The 21,707-nt window shown below is 38.7% G+C and overlaps 1 protein-coding gene across 6 annotated transcripts in view; it reads right to left on the reverse strand.

Annotated features, from left to right (window-relative positions):
- The window catches only part of LOC309602280 (mucosa-associated lymphoid tissue lymphoma translocation protein 1-like), a 38,476-nt gene that overhangs the window by 8,630 nt on the left and 8,139 nt on the right, over positions 1-21,707 (reverse strand). For 2 of the 6 annotated variants that reach the window (XM_082335726.1, XM_082335722.1), the window contains exons 4-13: positions 21,202-21,352; positions 16,938-17,116; positions 16,261-16,357; positions 15,487-15,519; positions 13,732-13,758; positions 12,548-12,583; positions 10,510-10,713; positions 4,639-4,816; positions 3,196-3,270; positions 1,982-2,109 (exon numbers count right to left, since the gene is read on the reverse strand). In XM_082335726.1, the coding sequence (XP_082191852.1) occupies positions 1,982-2,109; positions 3,196-3,270; positions 4,639-4,816; positions 10,510-10,713; positions 12,548-12,583; positions 13,732-13,758; positions 15,487-15,519; positions 16,261-16,357; positions 16,938-17,116; positions 21,202-21,352 (1,108 nt within the window). The remainder of the gene's footprint in view (positions 1-1,981; positions 2,110-3,195; positions 3,271-4,638; positions 4,817-10,509; positions 10,714-12,547; positions 12,584-13,731; positions 13,759-15,486; positions 15,520-16,260; positions 16,358-16,937; positions 17,117-21,201; positions 21,353-21,707) is intronic. The other 4 variants (XM_082335723.1, XM_082335727.1, XM_082335725.1 and 1 more) reach the window with 4 other exon arrangements.

Raw genomic sequence — 21,707 nt, forward strand, 5'->3', positions numbered from 1 at the left:
GCGTAGGGAAAATGGGTGATGGAAGAACTGTGACATGTTCTTATGGGGAAGCCATGAAGGTGGGGGGAACAGGAGAGAGAAATCTCAGAGAATACTAACCCACTTAAGAACACCCAAAAGCAATGACAAAAAAGATGGGGGGAGGAAGAAGGTGAGAATATTTTTGGATATTTGTTCATTATAAAATTTGTAAACTTCTTATGCAAGTTGAAAGACCGATTGGTCTGTGACCATTGCAGAATACGAGCGGGTGTCTGTTCTACTCCTACTCCTGTTTGGAACAAGCTGACAATGGGAGAACATGGGATAAAAACTAAAGATGTAGTATATACATATACTATAGATGTAGTATTGATGCTAGGATGAGCAGATTACAGTGTTCTCTTTTCACAAAACAGTAACTAACAGTCAGAATGTCCCAGAAGGCAAGAAAGATGAGGGAAAGGGAAGATATTGGGGCCTGCTTCAAAACAGAGTTTCAGGAACGATGACTTAATGAATTCGAGCTGAAATAGAGCAGCTGGTGAGCATCCAGCAGGAGGAGCTTTATCAGAGCTTCTGCCAGGCTTTCAGGAAACACAGCTACAGCTAGCTGCAAATGAGAGAACAGCAAGTCCTCAAATTCTTCCTTTGTATTTAGGTAATGGCAAAATTGAGTAGTACTGTATGCAACTAAAAAGTAGAAATCTTAATGTAAAAAGCACTCTGCTTGTCTGCACCTGGCAAAAGAAGAAAACCACATCACCCTGCGCGGGGGGCGGGGGGAATCAACTTCAGCCCTAGGCTTTGGAAAAATTGTTTTAGTTTTACCATCTACAGACCCTATTTCTTCAGGATAATTCTGAGATCTTCTGAAATTTTAACTTTTCACAGAAACTTAATGGAAAGTTTAACAAATAAGACTGAAAATACAGAACAGTAAGTTTGTTTTATGGGATCTAGGCAAGCAGCACACCAACTATAAGCAAAAAAGACAGGGAATATATATAAGAATATATACCAGACAAACAAGCAAATGGTAACCAAGAACCATCACATTTCAATTTCATCCTGGGGGTATGCTGGATTCCTATTGCCACCAATGACATAAATTCCATGCTGATATTTCAGCTAGTCAACCAATGATCTCTTCCCTTTCCTCAGCAGAGCACTGACAGAGGCTCTGTTGGTCTAGTCTTTGCATTTCATTTTCAACTGACCTGTTTAAAGCAGAACTTTCCTGTGCATTTAGGATCCTCTCAGATTTTTTTCTGCTTTTTGGATCCCTGTCAAAAGACAGACTGGGCAAAATGCCGAGACCTGCAGTTGCACCAAGTACACTGGAAACCACAGCAGAACTTGGCTGATTACGTACATTACCTACAAATAACAGAATCTTACACAGACAGCTCTTTTGTTAATGGCCGTCTCTATTCTTCTATGTTTTCAGCAAATGTTTGCACAGAAGCAATACATTTTTCACTTTAGCACTTCTCCCATCAATTATAAAAGACAATTACCAAACCAGGCATATTAAAACAGTGGATTGCCCTTTATAGTGCACTTATAGCCTTTGATAGAGAGCAAATAATTATCATCACTATAGCACCCTCTGAGGTAGGTAGGACTCAGTTAATTGTTTAAATGAACGTGGAAATGACTGGACTACCACTAGCAGCTGACACCACAAGACAGAAGAGTAGTGTCTGTGGATGGACAATTCAAGGCTCCATGCAGAAAGACACTCAGAACAAATAAGGTTCACTAAAAAGGAGAGTATCAAATTGATCACTATTAAAGAAGCTCAAATCCCTTTATAATATCATGATCTTTGTTAACGTGCTGCCCTGCTTCTTGATAAAAGCTGCTATTGTAACAAAATGCAACAAGAATGAGCTTAAAGTAGCTTAACACATTCACCATGAGAAGAACGACATTGAAAGAGAGAAGTTTTTAGTAATGCAGGCTGAGAAGACGGTTAGTGCAGTAAGCTGGAGTTCACCTTCTGCAACCTCATCAAGCAGTACAGTAATCTTCTTGTCTTCTAACAAACGGTCCTTCAAGAACTTCATGAAGATTCCATTGGCCAACCCCAACTGCTGAATTTCAAAAGCTTCTGCTCCTTGGCACCTGTGGGATCACCAATATCAGACAATGAAGAAACACTGAAACATCTGCACGATTAATATCAACATGAGGACAAAAGGAGTAAAGTTATGTTGGGAACGGGGGGAAATAAACCCCACAATTTGAAAACCAGGTTGTGTCTAAGGCCAGCCTGCTCTTCATGTTCATTTGCAAGCAACTCATTCTGGGAAGGTTTCACTTACAGTCAAGCCACAGACCAGAGCTGATGTCAAACTGTTTATATGAGGAGCTTAAATTTCTCATAGAAGACTTCATTAAAGCTCTTGACTACTTCTATTCAACAGCTTTTGCACTTGACTTGAAAACTGATAGAGAGAGGTTATTTAGCTTTCTGCTTAAGTAACCTCTTCAAATAGTTTCAGTTGCAGTTGTAACTTTATTCTTTACACCTAGAATAAGAAACACAGGAGCCAATCTATATGCTACTCCTCCAATAATTCATTAATTTACATTTCTAACACATTTTTTTTCTAGAAATTTAACTTGCATTAACAGAGGAGACACATGACCAAAGAGGGTACAGCACAGACGTTACAGTTTATCAACTGCTCCACAGTACTTGACCTTCTGTATGAGCTCCCAGTGCAGTAAGTACCATTAGGAACACACACGACATAACTCCCCCTTCCCCATCAGCACAAAGAAACAGAACATTATGGGTCGGAGGGTAAAATTTGTTTTTTTCTTCTCTGTGTTTTCTTCATCTCTAGTAAACAATACTTAGATGAGTAGAACACTCCTACGAGTAACCATTAGAAAAAGATAAGGAACACTGTCCAGCAGTTTCTGGTTTGCTGAATGCAGTTCTCTCACTGGCATTACCCTGTATCTAAATGGGAACATTAAATACTGGGAATCATTACACATACATTTTCAGAGTCAGTTAGATTGTGGAATGATTCAAAGAAAGAAGTAAAAAAGATAGTATGAGGACAAAGATATGGATATAAATTACTGGTCCCTTAACACCACAGTTAGTGTTTTTCTTTAAAAGATTAACTACACGATCTCCCTGGTCACTTCTGGCTTCAAAACCTCTGTGGCATAGCAGAAGAAAGATTTCCTTACGTTGCATATCCAAAAACAATGTTGGCCGTAACCTTCAGAGCATCTAAGATAAGAATTGTGTCATCGTATTCATTTCTGCAATAAATGGAAACACAAAAAAGTAAAATAATAATTTGAGAACTAATAATGGTACCAAATTCTACAGTTGTTCAAAATACCAAAACCACATAGTTCAGAAACAGTAATTTTTTTTCTCTCCTACAATTCTGGAATGAATCCTGACTGCTAAAAGACAAAAATCAGCATCGTCAGCACTCTTCACGAAGACAACGTAAAGACACAGTCAGGTATCACGCGTTACCCAGATGAGGGCGTGCTCTATTAACCAATATAGACTTTGGCTACAATCTCTTAAAAAATGATTTCTGATAACTAGCCATTTTAAGTTATAACAAAAACTATATGATTTTTTTTTCTTTCCTCTCAAAACATGGTGTCTGCATAGTTAACATGAGGTTTATGTAGCAGTATGTTCTATTTGGACAGCAGATTGTGAAGCTGAATTGGGTCACTGGCATTTCATTAGCAGTGAAGTTTACGGGCTCTACAAACACTAAAGCACTAGCTATTTTCTATTATGAAACATTCCTTAGAGACCAATTTTCAGAAGTGCTGACTGAAGAGCTGATTTCAAGTGCAAGTTTAATCGGGTATAGTAGTCCCTTAACATGGAAAGAAAATAGTACTTTGTTTAGAAAAATCCAATAAACCAGTTGATTTTTAAGCTCTAAATAAAGATACAACATCCCCAGCATAAAAGCAGTCCACAAAATCCATGCCTCTGAAGAGTTCTAAAACAAGCACTTCACTTCAGCCGTTCTGTCAAATTAACATGCCTTTGATCATAAGAATTCTCCTTCCTCCCTGTAATGATGAAGATAGTTAATGATGCAAGCAGAAAGGGTCATTTTTCTTCTTTAAGGTGCCCAATTTCACTTTTACCTAATAAGACTGATGCTTTATAACTTTTAAACAACAACAAAAAAAGAAGAAATAAATGTCATTCAAATCAAGAGTCAAGTATCTGCCCATGGAAACAAAGTCTAATCACCAGCTTCACATTTCCATCCAAGGCCAAAGGCGAAATAAATCTGTGAATGAATCCTATTGACTTTAAAAGTACCCAGATGCAGGCTGTGAATTCTCAGAACCGTGAACTTTCAAGTACAGTGAATTCTCAGCCCAGACTAAAGATTTCTCCTCAGCGTGAAGTCCAGCTTTCTCTCAAGATCCCTTGCTATTCTCTCAAAGTGGCTGTTCAGTTTTATTTGTTCATTTTCAAAATAGGCTCAGTTTTAATCTGTTGCTGCAGTGAATAAACTGAACTTCACAGCTGGTTCCCAAGAGTACAGTCATTAATACCCTCTCCCTCTATCGTGAAGCAAAAACATCCCTCAAACATCTAATGTCAGTTCTCACTATTCATGAATTATGAGATGATACCTTTTCCGACACATATCCAGTAGGAATACATTAAGTCCCGTCTCTTTTTCCTGCATTAGTTTGAGGATGTTCTGCACACACAGACAGTTTGCAGATCGGTAGGGATTTGGAGCATCGATAGGAACCATGAAACTGTTTCCATAGTTTTCGTAGCCATGGCCAGCATAGTATAACAAACCTGAGAGTTCAAAATATATGTGACTGAAAACACAGTTCAAGAGTACCGTGCAACATTTCTATAAATTTTAGCATGGTCAAAAACTGCATGCACTATGTCCACACAACGTGCCTGTGGAGATTAAGATCATTCAAGCTACTCCAAGCAGTTTTTTTAATACCGATATGCCTTTGTTAATACAGGAAGGAAGGGGAGGAACCACGTTAACATCAACGTCACAATACACAGACACAACAAATTAAAAACTAAAAAAAAAAAAATCACTCATGCAATAGAATCAATCAGATATTTGCATCCAACACACAAAGTTAAATACTCTTAAAATGCTTTAAGTAATGACCTCTAACAGAAATAATCTGTTATATATGATACATAACTCACAGATATGAACAAGAAAACGTGCCAACTGCGAAACATCTTCTCCACACGTGCAATTACGAAGCTGCGAGTAGCAGTGAGTCAGTGCAGATTTTATAGATAGAAAAAAATAACACTGAACAGTTTGGATGGATTTTTTTCTTTTTTTTTTTTACTTACCATTAATCATTGGCAATTCTTAAAAGTACTTTAACTAGAAAAAAATCAGAGAAAAACCTTGCTTCAACTATGAGAGCATTTTGCAAGTTTTTAGTTTTGCTGTTTCCTCTGTACAGTCAGTTTCTCCATTTGTTTTTGTCTGTTTTATAGGGAGGGATAAGAAACATTTTTACACTGGGGGGAGGGAGGGAGGGGAAGGATTATTCCATGATCTTGTCTGGTAGGACTCCAGAGCACATTCCCATTACCAAACTACCAACAACTACCAACAACTCATTTTTAGTTGATTGCATCTACATCTCTTTACAGTTAGACTCCTGACTCTTGTGGGTCTACTAAACAAACAAATAAAAGATTATCCTACAATCATCTCCCTTGTGTCAATACACAGCAGTCTACAATATTTTAAGATTTAAGATCTTCAATAAAACATGCAATAGTTTTGTATAAAGAAAACATATCATGGAATTAAAAAAAGCTTTTCTTAACCCTGAAAAAGAGAACTGCAACCTAGGGCTTAGATTTTACTTATATGAATAAAAATGTCAAATATTAAAGTCATATCAATTTGCAGTAAGATTAGATGATCTTAGCATTAATAACCTCCACTGCCATAAAATGCAGTTACCAGAAGCTTGTATGATTAAATGGAATTTTCCAATTGTCTGTTCCCAGTGCGGTTTTTGCTTATCTATGGCAAGTTCCATCTTCTCAAAAAAATTTTTATTTATCTATACAAAGCAGTCTATGGGTCAGATCTTCAATTAGTATATAGTGCTGCAGCTGAACAGAAGTCAACAGAGATATGACAGTTTATGCTAACTGGAGATATGGTCTTCTTACGTCAGTATGCTTACAAAAAACAGCTGTGAAATTTATGTCACTACAAAACTTGAATATTCAGAAAAAACAAAATAAGCCTTACCCTAACATACTAAAATGGTCTACGTTTAAATCAGCTTGTGTAGGTAGGTATGCCAGGTGGTTTTACCTTTTCGTTACAGATAGCCACAACAAATGAAAGTACTCTCACACAGCCCTGCACTTTTTGTAAAGGAATACCAAGATGTAACTATAGCCCTTCAAACTAAGCCTTTGGTTCTCTTTTACTTGTAAGCTCTCGAGTCATTAACAACTACGCCAAGACCTTGCAAACTGCTCCATTCAATCAACAGTGCTCAATTTCTTTTTATGGGAAACACGCATAGTCAAGACAAGCAGCCAGCAAGTGCATACAAGGTAAACTCCGGGATGCAAGGCTTCACTTTAAACAAAGAGCCTAATGGTTATTCGTTTGCCAGTCTTGGAAAATGGCTTTATTCAATTAAAAGTTAGATTTCTAAAGGCCACAGAATTTAAAGCATATGAATAAAAACCTAAACAAATAAAGGTACTATTAGGCTATTTATAAGATCCCAATGGTTACCTGAGACAGGATAGTTTCAAGAGTTAAAAATGAAGTTAAGTGCCACGTGCATGACTCCACGTCAGGTCCTAAGTTAAAAGGAAACTCTTAAATTTGATTTCCACAGAGTTTGGATCTGGACCTAAATCAAGGTTATATTTGAAGTTATACATATATCTGAGTGTATGTTAGATAAGTAATTGGACTGCCTGAAGGAAATAAGTCTCTTTAATTTAAAGCACGATTTATTAGAGTATTTCCTCAATGAATAGAAATATTTCAGAAATAACAACTACACTTCTATATCCTTGGCGGATGACTGTGCTATGCTCATTTGTTGAGTACCTGCAACAGTTAATATGTTGAGCTCAAGATCAGAAATAAATCTCTGCATACCCAGAGTAAGTAGAGTAAACATGTTTGGAAGGCCTCATTAGACGCTTTGACACAACAATTTTAAGTAGGCTCAAGTTCCCCATAGACGTCAGCGTTTAAGCGCTAGCTGCCTCTCTCTCTTGCTTTCTCTCTCTCTCTCTCTCTTTTTCAAAAAGAAAGCAGCCTAACTATTTTTAGCCTTTAAAACATATGGGTCTACGCTTTTACCGCTTGTGGAATACAATATTAATTGCACCCTACATTTAGAACAACACAAACTAGGACATTAGAAGAGACAATCATCATCACTTTGTTTACTACTCCTGCTTTTAAGGAACAGTATCTGAAATGCCACTTTCCTGGCAGTAAGCAAGAATTACACAATGTCATATTAGGCATCATGAATGTGTGTAACAAGGACTAAACAGAAGTAGCCACTATGCCTCTTCTATTTGGAGCTGTGCCCACTAAAAATGCAATAAATCATTATCTATTTGTGCACTGACAGCATCTTTTATATGCTTGAAGCCATTAATAGCCACTATCCAGAAAGAACAAAGTGACCATTTAAATCGAAGTAGTTTTTGCCAAACACTACTGAAAGAATGCTCTGCTTACCTTTCAGAAATATCAACTTGCTGGAAAAATACAACTGAAAAAATATGCCTTATAAGAGCTTTCATATGGTGCTGGTGAGAAACTCATTAAAGCCTTTCAGTACTTTATTTTCTAAATCCATGTCAAAAATTATAGAAAAAAATTGAGAAGGCACAAGAATCTAGAAGCTCACTCAAATGTATACGCACATCTATTTCCCAGGGAACCAAAAAAGAAAACTGCTATCAGAAAGTCTGCTAAACTTTACTGCCATAATTAGTCTTCATGTCATGCAAGTTTTGGCTCTGACATAAATGCCCAAATGTCAGATCAGCCAGTTCTGCACAGACAGAGCATCAGGTAACACACTATTAAAAAAGTCATACTAAGAAATAATCTGACCTTGTGTTCCAAAAAAAAAAAAAAATCAAATAATGTGTTCTTGGGTGGGTGTTACTATAGGAGTTCTGCAATTTAAATAGGACAACTGGCAGAACTTTTTGGTCTCTGAATCATTTCTGGAGTCGTTTATGCAATCTTAGCTTTTAGAAAACTGACAAAAATAGTGGCAGTCAGCAGCAAACTCCTCATTGCCCAGAGAAGAACTTTTCTTACACTCCAAGCCGGGTCATTCTAGGCCTTTTCCATGCAAGACATAAAGGTTTTTTCTCTATGCATCAATTCCACCGTGCTCTCCCCCAGCTAGCACAGCCACCAGTTCTGTCTTGTGCTTTGTCCCCCAAAATCAAGTTTATGCAAGACAAGGAATCCCAATATATGAGTAATCATCTAAGAATCAATGCATATCAGTAGTAGCAATGCATACCAGACCCAACTGGTTAGTCATTATCCCAGCACAAGGCACCTCCTGTGCAGTATCTGGAGGAGAGCTTAAAACTATCATTAATACTCTATTACAGGTATCTTATAAATGGATGTGTGACTCAAACAACAAAAACTTAGAGGGAAAAAAAAAAAAAAAAAGAGAAATGTGTTAAACACACATCTTTCAGTATGCATATTTTGCTTAATTTATCCTCCCATAACTTAAACCAATACTAATGATATGCTGCAGCATCACTCTAACGGTTCTACTGCAATTTAGATGTGAGAGCCTTGGATTTTTGTGGGGTGTTATTTCTAAGTCTCAAGACATTAAGAAAAAGGAGAAAAAAATAAATGAGGGCTGCTTCCTGCTTAAGCAGCATAACCGCTATTAAGCTTTCTGTCTAATGTGCAAAGATACACAGAAAGAGTAAATTTTATACTCTATATTCAGACGTTCCACAGAGCTGTGAAACCACAGTTGTCCCTGAGTTCTGCCCAAACAGGAATCTTAGTATTCAACTCAGTGAAAAGTCCTTTATTATTGACAACGACAGAAAGTCAGAACCTGAAGTCCACAGCTCACCAGTTTCTCAGTTAATGCCTTTCCTTATGCAAGGTATATCCAGCAAAGGATAATGTCAATTCTTCTCTGTTTTATTTTACTTCTTTGAAGTGCATAGACATAAGAGACCTACATTTTCATTTTACATAAACAAACGTCTTTTCAATTTGCTTTTTGAAGTAGAAATCCGGGTTTGCACAACTCACTCTCACTCCCTGTCAAGGACATTATGAAAAGCCCCGTGCTTGCCAGCCCAGCATCACAATAACTGAAAGGAACCAGCAATTCAAAACAAGGATTTCTACTTAACCTGAAAACTGGGCAAAAAAGAAGAGGGCAAAAAAGATTGCATCCAATCTGCGGAGTGTTATGCCCTAACTCCGAAGCACAATGTTTTTCTCCTATTTCTGCACTGCACATTTTACTTTGAAACATCTCCATGAGAGAGATGCTTTGCCTGCGTCCCACTCTCCGGCCCCCCAACACACCTGGTACCCGAGTGCGGCTCCCTGCCAAGGCAGAGAAGCGCACCCCCTCCCTGTTCTCCAGGGCTGAGAGCAGGGCAGCCGCTCCCACGAGCCCGGGACGGACATCCAGACGGCAGCAGCGTTCTGCAGACACGCAGCAGAAAGACGGGGTGAATGGAGGGGTCCCACCAGCAAGCCCAGCACGGGAGCCGTGCTGTGCTTCGGGCTGTTCCCCGCCTCCCCAGCAGAAATGCAACCCGGCAGTCCCAGTGCGCCAAGGGACTGGCCAGCCCTAAGCAAATCGTTAACTTGCAGGCACGGGGAAGGGAGGAGGGCTACAGAATAGAAGTTCACAAAGAAGGTGTTTAAGAGGTCTCCTAAAAGCAGCAAGGACTGCTGCCCAAGACTACATGTAGTCTTGTATACTGCAGTTACACAGTTTTCCACTACTCTGCTACTAGCTCGTTTCCATGATACACCACCGCAGGCGACACAACTGACTACTCTTGCTCTTGCCTAAAAGACTACTACAAACTAGTACTAAGGACTTCTTCATACAGATGTGCACCTTCTGCAGAGCATGCTGTCAAATATGCTATACAGATGCAGCAGCTTTTAGCAGACAAACACACCAGTACTATCAAACAAAAAAGTGCATTGTAGTTTTAGGCGCGGCTAAAGAAAAAAGTTCCAACATTTTATCTGTTCTCAGAATAAAGAAACAATAACATTTCAACCAAAGTCAAAGGATATGCTGGTGGGTGTTTTTAACTTACTTTTCCCATTCTATGCGCACGCTATTTACGATGAAGTTTGTTTTGCTGTCAGGTATAGTGAGCTGGCAGAGGTAAATACCAGATGTTTGTGTACTTGATGCGTCACAAAATTGACCTACTTCAGAAGGGGTATCACATGTTCTTACCATACACTCCTTTGTCCAGGAGAAGTAAAAATTCATCCACTGCATTTCGCATCTCAGACTCAGTAAGATCCAGCAAAGAAACAACTTTGAAATCCAGCTGTCTTAGCAAATTGGTCAACTCATAGACATCTACCATCGGAGCCTTGAGTTGGGGGTGATTCCAGTAGCTCATGTTTCCTATTAACAGAGCTACCTTGTCTGTTGCTGCAAAGACAAAGGAAAAAAACCCACACCATGTTTATATATTCCATGGGTTCAATACCTTTAAATTTAATTTCTTCTCAAGTGAAAATAGTATCCAATCGCACTTCAGGCACAATATTTTATATGATTTTCAAAGTCATCCTACATCAGCAATACAGCTCAACTCTCTTCTCATCCAAAAACCAAAAAAAACCATTTCAGCATGGTCTGACAGTCAACATATCTGAACTGTGATGCATCTCAGACCGGATAATCTGTCGCAAAGTGAGTCACTAAGGCTATCTCCCATTTCTTTCATTTTTCTGAAAGCACAGACTATTACTGAATTCCCCCATGCAAGAAGAAATTTAATAAACATGAAAATTCTTATGGCGTGTTGCCAAAGCTATGGCCAGTATGCTTTCCCCAAACCCTCAAATTTTCTTATGCTTCTTAAAAAACAAACAAAAAACCACGACACACAAAAGACCACTTTCACATCTCCATCTCCCATGTCCTGTCTCTCTAAAACATGGTACATTTAGGTGGAAACTTTCACAGGTCAGAAGTAAAAAGTCTTTTTTCTGTTTGTTAATGTTTCTTTTTACTGTTGCTCTGGTTAAAAACAATTATACAGAGATACGAGAAATTTACAAAATTTGGAGGGAAGTCTACTGATATTCTCATAGTTTGAGATACATTCACTTTGATTTTAATAGAAGTAATTCTGTCATAAGTAAACAAAGCAGCAATGAAAGGGGAAAAAAGTCACCTTGACAGAAATGCTTTTGAGATCACTAGCCTGATTTTTACCCAAAAATTGCACACTAAGTTACAGAAAGGCACTTATTCAAAGCAAGGCGTTTCCTCCCAGGTTTGTTACTTCTCCTCTCCAATAGGAATTATTGTCCCACAGCTCTGGTGGCAAATGAGATCACGTGAATGCCCCAAACCTGCTTCAGAGTCAGTACCCCCGCACAGCTGGAGCCAGAAGAGAATCTGCCCGTAGCCTCAATGTCTAACATTTCATCTCCTTCAAACAAGATGTTTTCAACATTTTTGCAGCTGGAAAACCTCCAAGGTCTTGAACAGTGCAAGCTATTTTAAACAGCAGAGACTGAGTGACAGTGGCATACCGTCACTGAAAAACACTTAAAAGTACAAGCTTTCTAATTAATTTAGAAAAGATGAACCAGGACTGGGGAGCACTTACACTCCCTCTCACACTGATGAACCTGAAAGAGTGGTAAAATTTTGACAGAGGCCAGCAGCCTTTCCACCTGGTTTAGCATCAAGACAACATTCCTGACCACAGTCAAGTCTACCGTGCAAATTTAGGAATGCGATTAAAAAGCCCCAGCAACTATTCTTCATAACACACATATGCTATCCATCTACCTTTATGAGCTTCAGCTCAGGATCAAAGTATCCACACGCTGTGCATAGAATAGCTGAGCTCGCAGGGGCGGCATACAGACAGACTGCCAATCCTTTTTATCACAGCATCCTAATACCACTACCTCCAACTGCTGAAGTATTCCAAGTAATGGAGTAACACACTGGCTAAGGTCGTGGCCAGAGGAATTTGAAACAGTAAACTGAAACAGATGAGAAGTTGTAGACACTCCACCAAGTCACTAAAAATACCGGTGCCCTCACCACGGTTTACTACTGAAAGGGCATGCAAGCATTATAAAGGACTATAAAAATACACAGAAGTCTCCCTCCCTGCAGCTATTTACACGCCCTACAGTTACTTCACTAGCAGTGGCAGAAGCAGCAATATTCAGAAACAGCAAAATCTATCTCCTAGATACAAAATACATACATTCATTACAGCCACAACACTACTTACCAACAGGTCTGTGATTTGATTGTTCTTGTAGGTCTGCTTGAAATAGATTAAGAGAGCAGATCATCAGTAACTACAGTCATAGTTGCCAATGTCAGAAAATGAACCGCATGTTCCATACAGCCATAGCCTATTGGTACTGCTTTGCCTAATAAGTTACTAGTTTAAGACAAAAAAGTACTCTTTTTTTTTTGTTTTGGTGGGACTTTGGGGTGTTGTGTTGTTGTTGATTACCTGACTTCCTTCACCCTCTTCCAGCAAACATAGCCTAACAGGATATGAATAGCTAGTTATATAAATTAAGAAATAATAGATGCTTACAGTGTCATTTTGAATCTCACAAACTGCACATCAGCATTTTCAGTAACACCCGAAACAGTTCATCCTCTCCAAATGAAATGCAGCCATGCAAGATGGTGGATGCTTAGCAGGGATGACTATCTGTACGTGAAAATTTGTTTATTTTGTACTTCACAGAGGGATGGTACAGCCAATGCTCTGCCAAGAGGAACAGGCAAGCGATATGCCAAAGTGGTACGCTTTGGATAACGTTACGTATCATGACAGTACCACTTCAGTGACTAAAACTAAGTCTTGCCAAAAGTAAACAGATCTATGATGCTTAACCCAGGAAATTATATGACCTTTGTGATTTGAAATTTTGGGAACACTGTATCAGGGATAATCCCTTATGGAGTACTATTCCAGATCTATGTTTCTATAATAAACATCAAACAGGCTTCAAATCACATTAGCTCACTCCAACATGAATTTAAGAAATATACCAATTCAACACATCATGAGTGACAGCCAGACACCCTACATCTTCTTCACCTTAATCATCTGAAAAAGCAGCAACATACTAAAACTTAGAATCCAAAGAAGCCACAGACAAGAAAGCAAAAGATAATTCCTTCTGTATTTGTATTAGTATACATGCAGTATAAAAGAGCAGCTTTGTGTGATTTTACAAAGATAATAGCAACCCTACGATTCACTATATTCGAGTTAATTTATTGGAACCAGAAAGCTGTGCTGCTCTTAACATGATACCTGTCCCTATTAAATCCCCAGTTATAAATATATCCAAATAATGTGAACTATATACTCCAACCCAGCTAGGATTAAGTGATTTGTAACACAAAACGAAAATGCAAAATTCAAGTTTTTCAAAAGTTATCACTTACCTGGTTTTTGAAGATCACTTAGATCTTCTGTGAAGAAATACACCAATAAAATTATAGTTTAAAAAAGAAGCAAAAAATACATTTTTCATTAATATAATTGTGTCATGCCATTATTAATAGAAGCTGAATGTTAGAAAACAAACTACCTTTCTAAAAGACATTTCTGTAAATCTAACCTTTCATGTTTATTCCACATGCAGAGAAGAGAAAATCCTACATCAGTATACTAAGCTGTGCTTGACACAGCATTATAATATAGTAGATCTCAAAACAAAGGGAGAAACACATATTATGCCTCAATCCCACAGGCATGCAAGCAGCTTGAATGAATAAGGAGAAAGATTTCCAAATCACCCATTGGAAAAAATTATGTTTGAAGGACCGCTGAAAAAGCAACATCCTGAGCAAGAAATCTTACTTTGTAAAGCCATGTGTATTCAGAAAGACTTCAGATACATTTTCAAACATTCTAAGCTACCACAGGTTTCACCTAATTATTCTGAGAGCACTGGAAACTATGGAAAAGTAATTTATTTGAAGCACCAGAGGTCCCTTAGAGCAGGCCTGCTCCATGCAGTGGAGCTCTAGGCAGACCTCTTAAGCCACAAAAGCAGGCTCGTATATCCACGTGGGAGACTGCAGTGACCTGAGGTGATACTACTGTACGCGTTAATGTAGCTTAATAGCAGAATGATATTGCATCCAAGCAAACTGTGGTTTGGGTGTAGACCCCCGCAGATGACGCAGTGGTTATCTTCTGCTTCAAAGGGTAGTTAAAGTACAGGTAACTCGGAGGCTTCTGCATAGCAGTCCGTCAGGTAACGCAGACGCCTCCAAGCCAGAAAAGATGTGAAGGCTCAGAGACATGATCGGTCTCAGAAGCTATGCCGTGGAAGTGGCGGACACCGAAACGCGTGTCACTTGTATGTTCCAGTGAGTGACAGTACACAATCACAATGTTAAACCTTTAACAAAAGGGCTAAAGGGGAACATCAGCTCTGATTAAACTTTGAACAAGAAACGCTGCAGAGCAGTTTAATTCCAATAAAATTCTATGATTCTATAAAAAAACAGGGTGGAGAGCCATTTATTGTACTTTTCAAATGCATTTGTTTTTTTCATTGTTGTTAGGTAAGCTGGGGGGGGTGAGGGGGGCTGCTGTAAGCAGCCTTACATTATATATGATCCCCTACGCTGCAAATATTACAGACTGAGATTGCTCAGTAATCAAGGGATAGTATCAACATTAAAGGTCACAGCACACTTCTTCCTCCCCATTGCAGCAACGCAAAGGAGAACAGAAATCATCCTAATAAGGTTGCTGGAAACACCTCTTGCAGACACAGAGCTGACAGTGGAACTAGCTCTATCCAGCTCTCTAAGGTCACCCATGTTCCTAAATGTCTTCAGCTTTTCTTGCAAGGATGTTGCCTCCTGAGCCCAGCCAAAGAAATCTCAAGATCTTTACATTTCACTAGAAACTGTAAGCACAGGACAAAAACAGCGCAAAAATCAAACAACTTTGAATACTACAGAAGAAGAAAGTAGTTTGTTTTTTTTCCTGTGTGCTCTAGATCACGGTATCAAGGCAAAGAAGAGAGAAGCACATGCAAAAGGAACACTGCATTACACATCAGCATTTTAAAGTAGACGGAAGTCCTTAACCCACACATGCTTTTCAGCAACACACTCAACAATCCGTCATCCCCATCATTAATTTTTAAAAATTGATTCACAACTAAAGATTTACTTTACCTTCTGTGCACTCCACTGCCATAGCTTTCCTTCCTTGTGTTTTAAGTGGGGGGAAAAAATTGGAAGACAATTGCTCTCAGTTATGAGAGTTAGCACACAAAGTGGAAGACAAAGGTCACTTCCAAGCTTCTCTGCAATCTGGCACATTTTATAGCGGCATAAATCAGCACTGACCACAACACTGTATAGTAATTACTACTAAAACTCAGGAGTACTAAACTAGAATATTTCTTAGGATAGGAAAGAACTTTTCATATGAATTATGCAATAGTATTCCCAAATAGATCTGGAAGCTATACAAATAGATCTTCTCCTCTTTAGTTTATGGCAAATACATGCACACACACGCACTAAACCGTGTTATACTTATTTATTCTGCTTGCTATGAATAATCTCACCTGTCCTGATTCCTGAAGGACTCAGTGTAACACAGTTCATATCACCAACAAGGGTTAAATTGATTTTTAGTTGTCAAGAAACATGAAGAAATCAGCTTGCAATCTGCTCTGCTGACAAGCCACGTATGTGCTACCAATGCCAAAAAGTGGTAGCATTTCTATGCTGATTACCATAAAAACCCAAATTCCTTTATAACTGATAAAGCTTTAAAATTCCATTTGCTGCAAGCAAGCACAGCTATTTTAACAAATGGATAAATGAAAAATACAGAAGGCATGTGCTTGGCTTAATACTGAAAGCTTCAAAAATAAATTCTAATGATAGGGAAGAAATTGATAAATCAGCTGACCTCTATCAAACAGAAAAACTCCTTACCTATAACAACTTCTATCTTCTTGGTATCTTGGTCTTCCCGGTCATTGAATACGTGACACCAATATGTCCCTTGATGTTCCACGTCCACGTAAGTTACCTATGCAAGCATCACCGCAGTCATCCCACCAGACCCCAAAAGAATACCTGTATCAGTTTCATTTAAGCCCACATGCAAGAAAGAGTAAAAACTAAAAGCAAAGCCTAAACAAATCCCAAAGTTGCCGATACCCTCATTCTTCAGTAAGCTAGACAGCATGTGTGGTCTAAAAATGCTTTCAAGGACTGAAGAAAGAATGCAAATCCACCTCACAGCCTTGAGATGCATTAAGCACTGAATGCAACAGCTCATATAAATCAGAGTGCTTTGCAGTGCAAGTTAGAAAGACAAACTTTCACTTTTACTGGTACTTAATCTTTATTATGTCAGTATGTCGCACTAATCCAAAATACACTATCCCATGACTACTGCCTGAAACATATTCAGGATTAAAACTATGCACCTGAGAGCCTCAGAACGGTATGGGGAAGTAACAGAACAGAAGAACAACTTACAGCGAGCGCTTCCATAAGAGGTATCAAGGCTGTGAAGAAGTTATTTTCTTCAAGGAAGCTTTATGTCACAAGTTAAAGGCGGTTACACATTAGTCCCCCAAGGCTGGCACTTTGCAGTAACTTACCATGTAGACATTTTTGCTCCCATTTGCCAAGGGAAATCCATTTCTGAACCACTGGTAATGAGGAATTGGGTTTCCAACAGCTCCACATTCTAGTACCAAAGCATCCCCCACTGTCAGGTTTTGTGACTGAGGCTGAATACAAATGCGCAGTTTGTTTTCAGGCAAACCAATTAAGCTCCCTTAAAAAAAAAAAAGGAAGAAAAAAGAAAAGAAAGGGTGAGACAATCTAACCGCATATAGACTAACAAGAATTGACAACATATGGCCACATCTTCCTGTAACTGCAACAGACTGTTTTAACAGCAATGAAATTGAGTTACTTGTCCTTGAAGAGTATGCTAAAAACGAGTAGCAATGGCTTTCCAGTTCTTCAGTTGAAAAGTAAAAAGGAATGCGCATTAAATATACCCCAGAAGTAAAAAAAGAGCAAAGCCCTCTTTGCGTTATTTATTCCTGCCTGTAGGATTACAAAGGCTCCAGAGAAAGGTGCAAGTACAAAGCAGAGTGGCTACTGAAGGATGGACTGAGGATCCGACTTGTCTGCGAGTGTGAACACACGAATAAGAATTTAAAACTTAAAATCAGTTAGTTTTAGCATATCCCTATTCTTCTCATTCTAAACTGAATATCAAACCTTATGGCAAATATACTAAAAAAGCCCAAAGCTAAAAATGCTTAACAAACATCAGCCACTGACACATCCTCATATAGAAATGTCTTTGGGAAAGAAACCTATTCAGAAAACCCCAAATGCATTAAAGACTCGTCCAGCTGATGTAATGTAAGTTTCTACATATGATAAAATTTATTGAAACAATGTGTTGAAATTAATTTTTAAAACATCCACTACACACACACACGAGTGCTCCACTGACAAGGTTTCTGATGTCTTCGTACTGAACAGTTCAATCAAGTGACACACACCACAGAAAGCCCAGACCTGCTTTTAAAGGTCACACCAGTGATCTTTTCTCTCAGCTGCAAGGTCACTCATCTTTACTTTTAGACTACATATGCAGACACGTTTTGTCATCAGAACTATTCATGACTGACAATTAGGGGGTGATGACATTTTCCTTTACATAGTAAAATAAAGGGAAACAGTGATATGGGTATCTCTTCTAGTAGCATCTGAGCTGCTTGGTGCATTATAAACTTGTATTGCAAAGATTTTACAAACAGATGTTTCATATTTATGATCAATGTTGACTAGCACTTTTAAAAGAAAGCTCTATTTCTTAATGCAGACTTGATACTGGTAAAAAGACCGACAGATGCCTGAGCAAATATTCTGTTCTATGACCACTACTGTACGGCATTTCAGAGACCCTGGCTTACCATGTTCTCTATCAACTTCTATAATGGTTTTAGTTTAGTTTTGTTTTTTTTTTTTTTTCCTTACAAAGAGCTTTGTTTCCTGTAACTTTTATCATAGAAAAGATTTTTAAATGTCAAAATAAACTTTACTCCCTTTCACTCAGCTTTTTACAGAACCTTCTCTCTCCCTCCTTCCCTCCGAATATCCCAGTTTGATAGCAGAATCTTTCAACAAATAAAGAATTAATTTCCCTTTAGGGCAGAAAGACGGAAGTAAGACAAGATGGAAAGGAACTACTGTTATAGTCAAATCAAACAGCATTAGTCTTAAGACAAGGAACACCAACGTTCCAGATAGTGAAAGAGAATATGAGGTTGAAAGATAACATGGTTTCTGTCTCCAGTGTGACACCTTACCTGCCATCTCATTTACAGGCTGTCCTTGGTACAGCCTGGTGTTGTAGCACTCTCAAAATACCCTGACAAGCCTGTAGCAGTATCTTTTGGAATGGTGTCTGGCTGCCTCACTGATCACAAGCTCACAAGACAGCTATGAAAGACAGCTTTTACAGAACGGAGAATGGTCAAGCTCTCATCAAACAGAAAGCAATGAGAAAAGAGGAGGAAAAAAATATCTGGAAAAAAGAAAGCAACCAAGGGAGCAGGAAAACTAAAAAAAAAACGACAGTCAGCAGCTGAAATAGAAGATTTCATACCTCGTCAACGTTTGCTGAAATGGTACTGTCAGTGTCATCTAGTTCAACTGAAACACCAGTAACCCCAGGCCACATGTTACAGGAGACAGAGAACATTCATTCAGCGCAAGCACTACATACCCCTTTCAGGTTTCTTTGTAAGCACCCTAAGAGGGAAAGTTACAGGAAGAAGCAATCCATCCTGCCCCTTATCCTGTTACCCATCACCAAGACCTAAACATGCTAAAATTCATTTCCACTATGGTTCCTGGTTGGCCAAGAGCCATGGAACATAAAGCAAGGCACTAGTCTGTGGATACCTGCTGCCCTTTAGTCACCAAAACTTTTGCTGCAAGTGTGAAACAAAATACTGCTGTTTTTCTCAGATTTTTTTTTTTAATTAGTCATTACAAGCTTACTAATCTCAGCTGCCTGATGTAATCAGCAAGATCTAAAACTGCAGGTTTCTAACTGAACAGAACCTGAAATAGGAGCAAAAGAAAAGTAGAAGAAATCATCGCTTAGATAAGGGACTGAGAATACGTTCAAGATTAAGATGTAAAAAGGTCACCTCAAATGACATTGTAGTAGCTTTTGATCTTTTACTGGAAGATCGATTCTCTCTCTCTCTCTCTTTTCCTGACATGAATAATTTTTATATGTGGGATACAAGTGGAAAACACCTTTGACTCGTGACATAAGACAAAACAAGTACTCTTCACAGTCTGCAGACAGTGCAATTGATTTCTATCTCACTCATCTTTAGGCCAATAGCAAGCAAGTCGAAGGTATTTAATTAGAAAGTTTATAAAGGGTGGACTCAGTGCATGAGTCAATGCCTATGTAATGCAACTGACTATTCTGTAAAAAATCCCCAAACCCCAAAACAACCAAACAAAGAAAAAAACCTACACACACCAGAAAACAAAAAGACACCACTCCAGCAACGTCAGACAGAAACTGGAAATAAATGCACAGTATTAATATACTAGCTCCAAGAAGTAAATTTCCAAGATTCTTTATGTTCTACTAACAAATGCCAGTACTAGCTGGATACTGTTGAGCAGACAGCTAATCTTATTTGCTTTCTGCTATTATTCCATTCCCCTCACATTTCTTCCACTTCCATACTTTCATCACATATGCTGCAGATAGAGATTAACCCATCAATGAAGCAGAGGTATCTTCAAGCCAGTGCCATAAATTCATACGGACTTACACTGGTACAGTTCAACTACTGTGGCTTTTATTATGCAGGTAACACACATTTGGCTGTTAGCTGACCATTTATAAAACCTATGAAGATGGAATTCACACCAGAAAGACTCAGTTTAACTCATGCGTTTCTTCCTCTCATAGGTTTATTTCAGTGAATTGTTGGCATGTCTTCACTGTTATCTGGGTTTGTTATATGAAGTTGAAAATACTGCATTAGCAAACATATATTCTGCAACACACACATCCACGGAGCCCCAGCCTCTCCCTCTTTTCCCCAGGTGTTCTGAGAAAGAAAGAATGTGCTGGGCTTTGACCAATTTGTCTCTCCTGGTTGGTACATGTCTGAGATTGTGATAGCCTATGATGATCTGACGAAGTGACTGGAAGGGAGATCTATCACTTCAACTACCTGCCAAACCTTATTCCAGACCTCAGTCCTGTTTCCTCAGAGCGCAGTTAACACTCTTTCCATTCCACAGTATCTAGGTTTTCTAAAGTGGCCAGGCCTCCAGCGAGCATGTGCTCTCCTGTAGTTTACTGTTCTGACCTTCTAGGTAAGGTAGGACTTCTTTCTAGGAAGGCAGAGAACCTCGTTAGATTCTCCTTTACCCAAATACCTTTCTTCTCAGGCTGGTGGCACATAGATGAAGAGGAAACAAACAGTCCTGACTATTAGGCCAGAGCCCACAGAGCAGACATTAAGAATAGACTGTGTGTGTCTGGTCACTAGCGAGTTACAACAAGAGGTAAACAGGTAAACAACAAGAGAGTTAAAGAATTGCTTTTCTGGTGCAAGAATCCCCTAAGAATTGAAAGAATCTGAGACTGTGTATGTTTTCCATCTACCTATTCTTATCCACCACTGTGGAACTTCATTTCTTTTCTGCTTTTGTGACCAGCACAAGAGCCCAATAATTGCATACAGCATTTTTAATCAGCCCTCTTTCACACCTGTGCAAGACAGCAACAGGGGCCCAAGTTCCTCTAAGAAGTGGGAGGACAGACTTTCAGAAGACAATGTTTTTGCCACTCACCATGAGATGTACCCTGGAGATCACAAACTTCCAGTCGTGCCCACCGACTGAACACAAAGGAAGATTCACTGTTCACTCGACAGATGTAAAAGCCAGAATCATTTACATTCACTGGATTCAAAACCAGCTCTGGAGAATTACCATGGGGAACCTGAATTACAGGTGAGACAAGAAATACTTACATTTAGATTGATTTAGTCTAAGCCAGGACCTAACATTAGAACATTTATTTCAATGTCCATAATACCAACCTCAACTCCTTAATTTACTTGAAACTTTTGGATGAGAAAGTCTTGTTCTATGTATTTAGTAGCTCAGAGACAGGCTCTCTTCCAAGAATAATTCATATACCTCTCTTTAAGACAATTCTGAGCTTTTAAGGCAGTTGAAAAGCTCTTCCTGAAATTAATAATTTTTACCTTTCGCCACAAATAACTCAGAATAATTTCTTAAGCACCACTCCAACTAGCATGTGTGTTACATTCAGCTCTAGTCTTAAGATATAT

The sequence above is a fragment of the Platalea leucorodia genome (assembly GCF_965183815.1).
Source record: "Platalea leucorodia genome assembly, chromosome: Z".
In the NCBI taxonomy this organism is placed as follows: Eukaryota; Metazoa; Chordata; class Aves; order Pelecaniformes; family Threskiornithidae; genus Platalea; species Platalea leucorodia.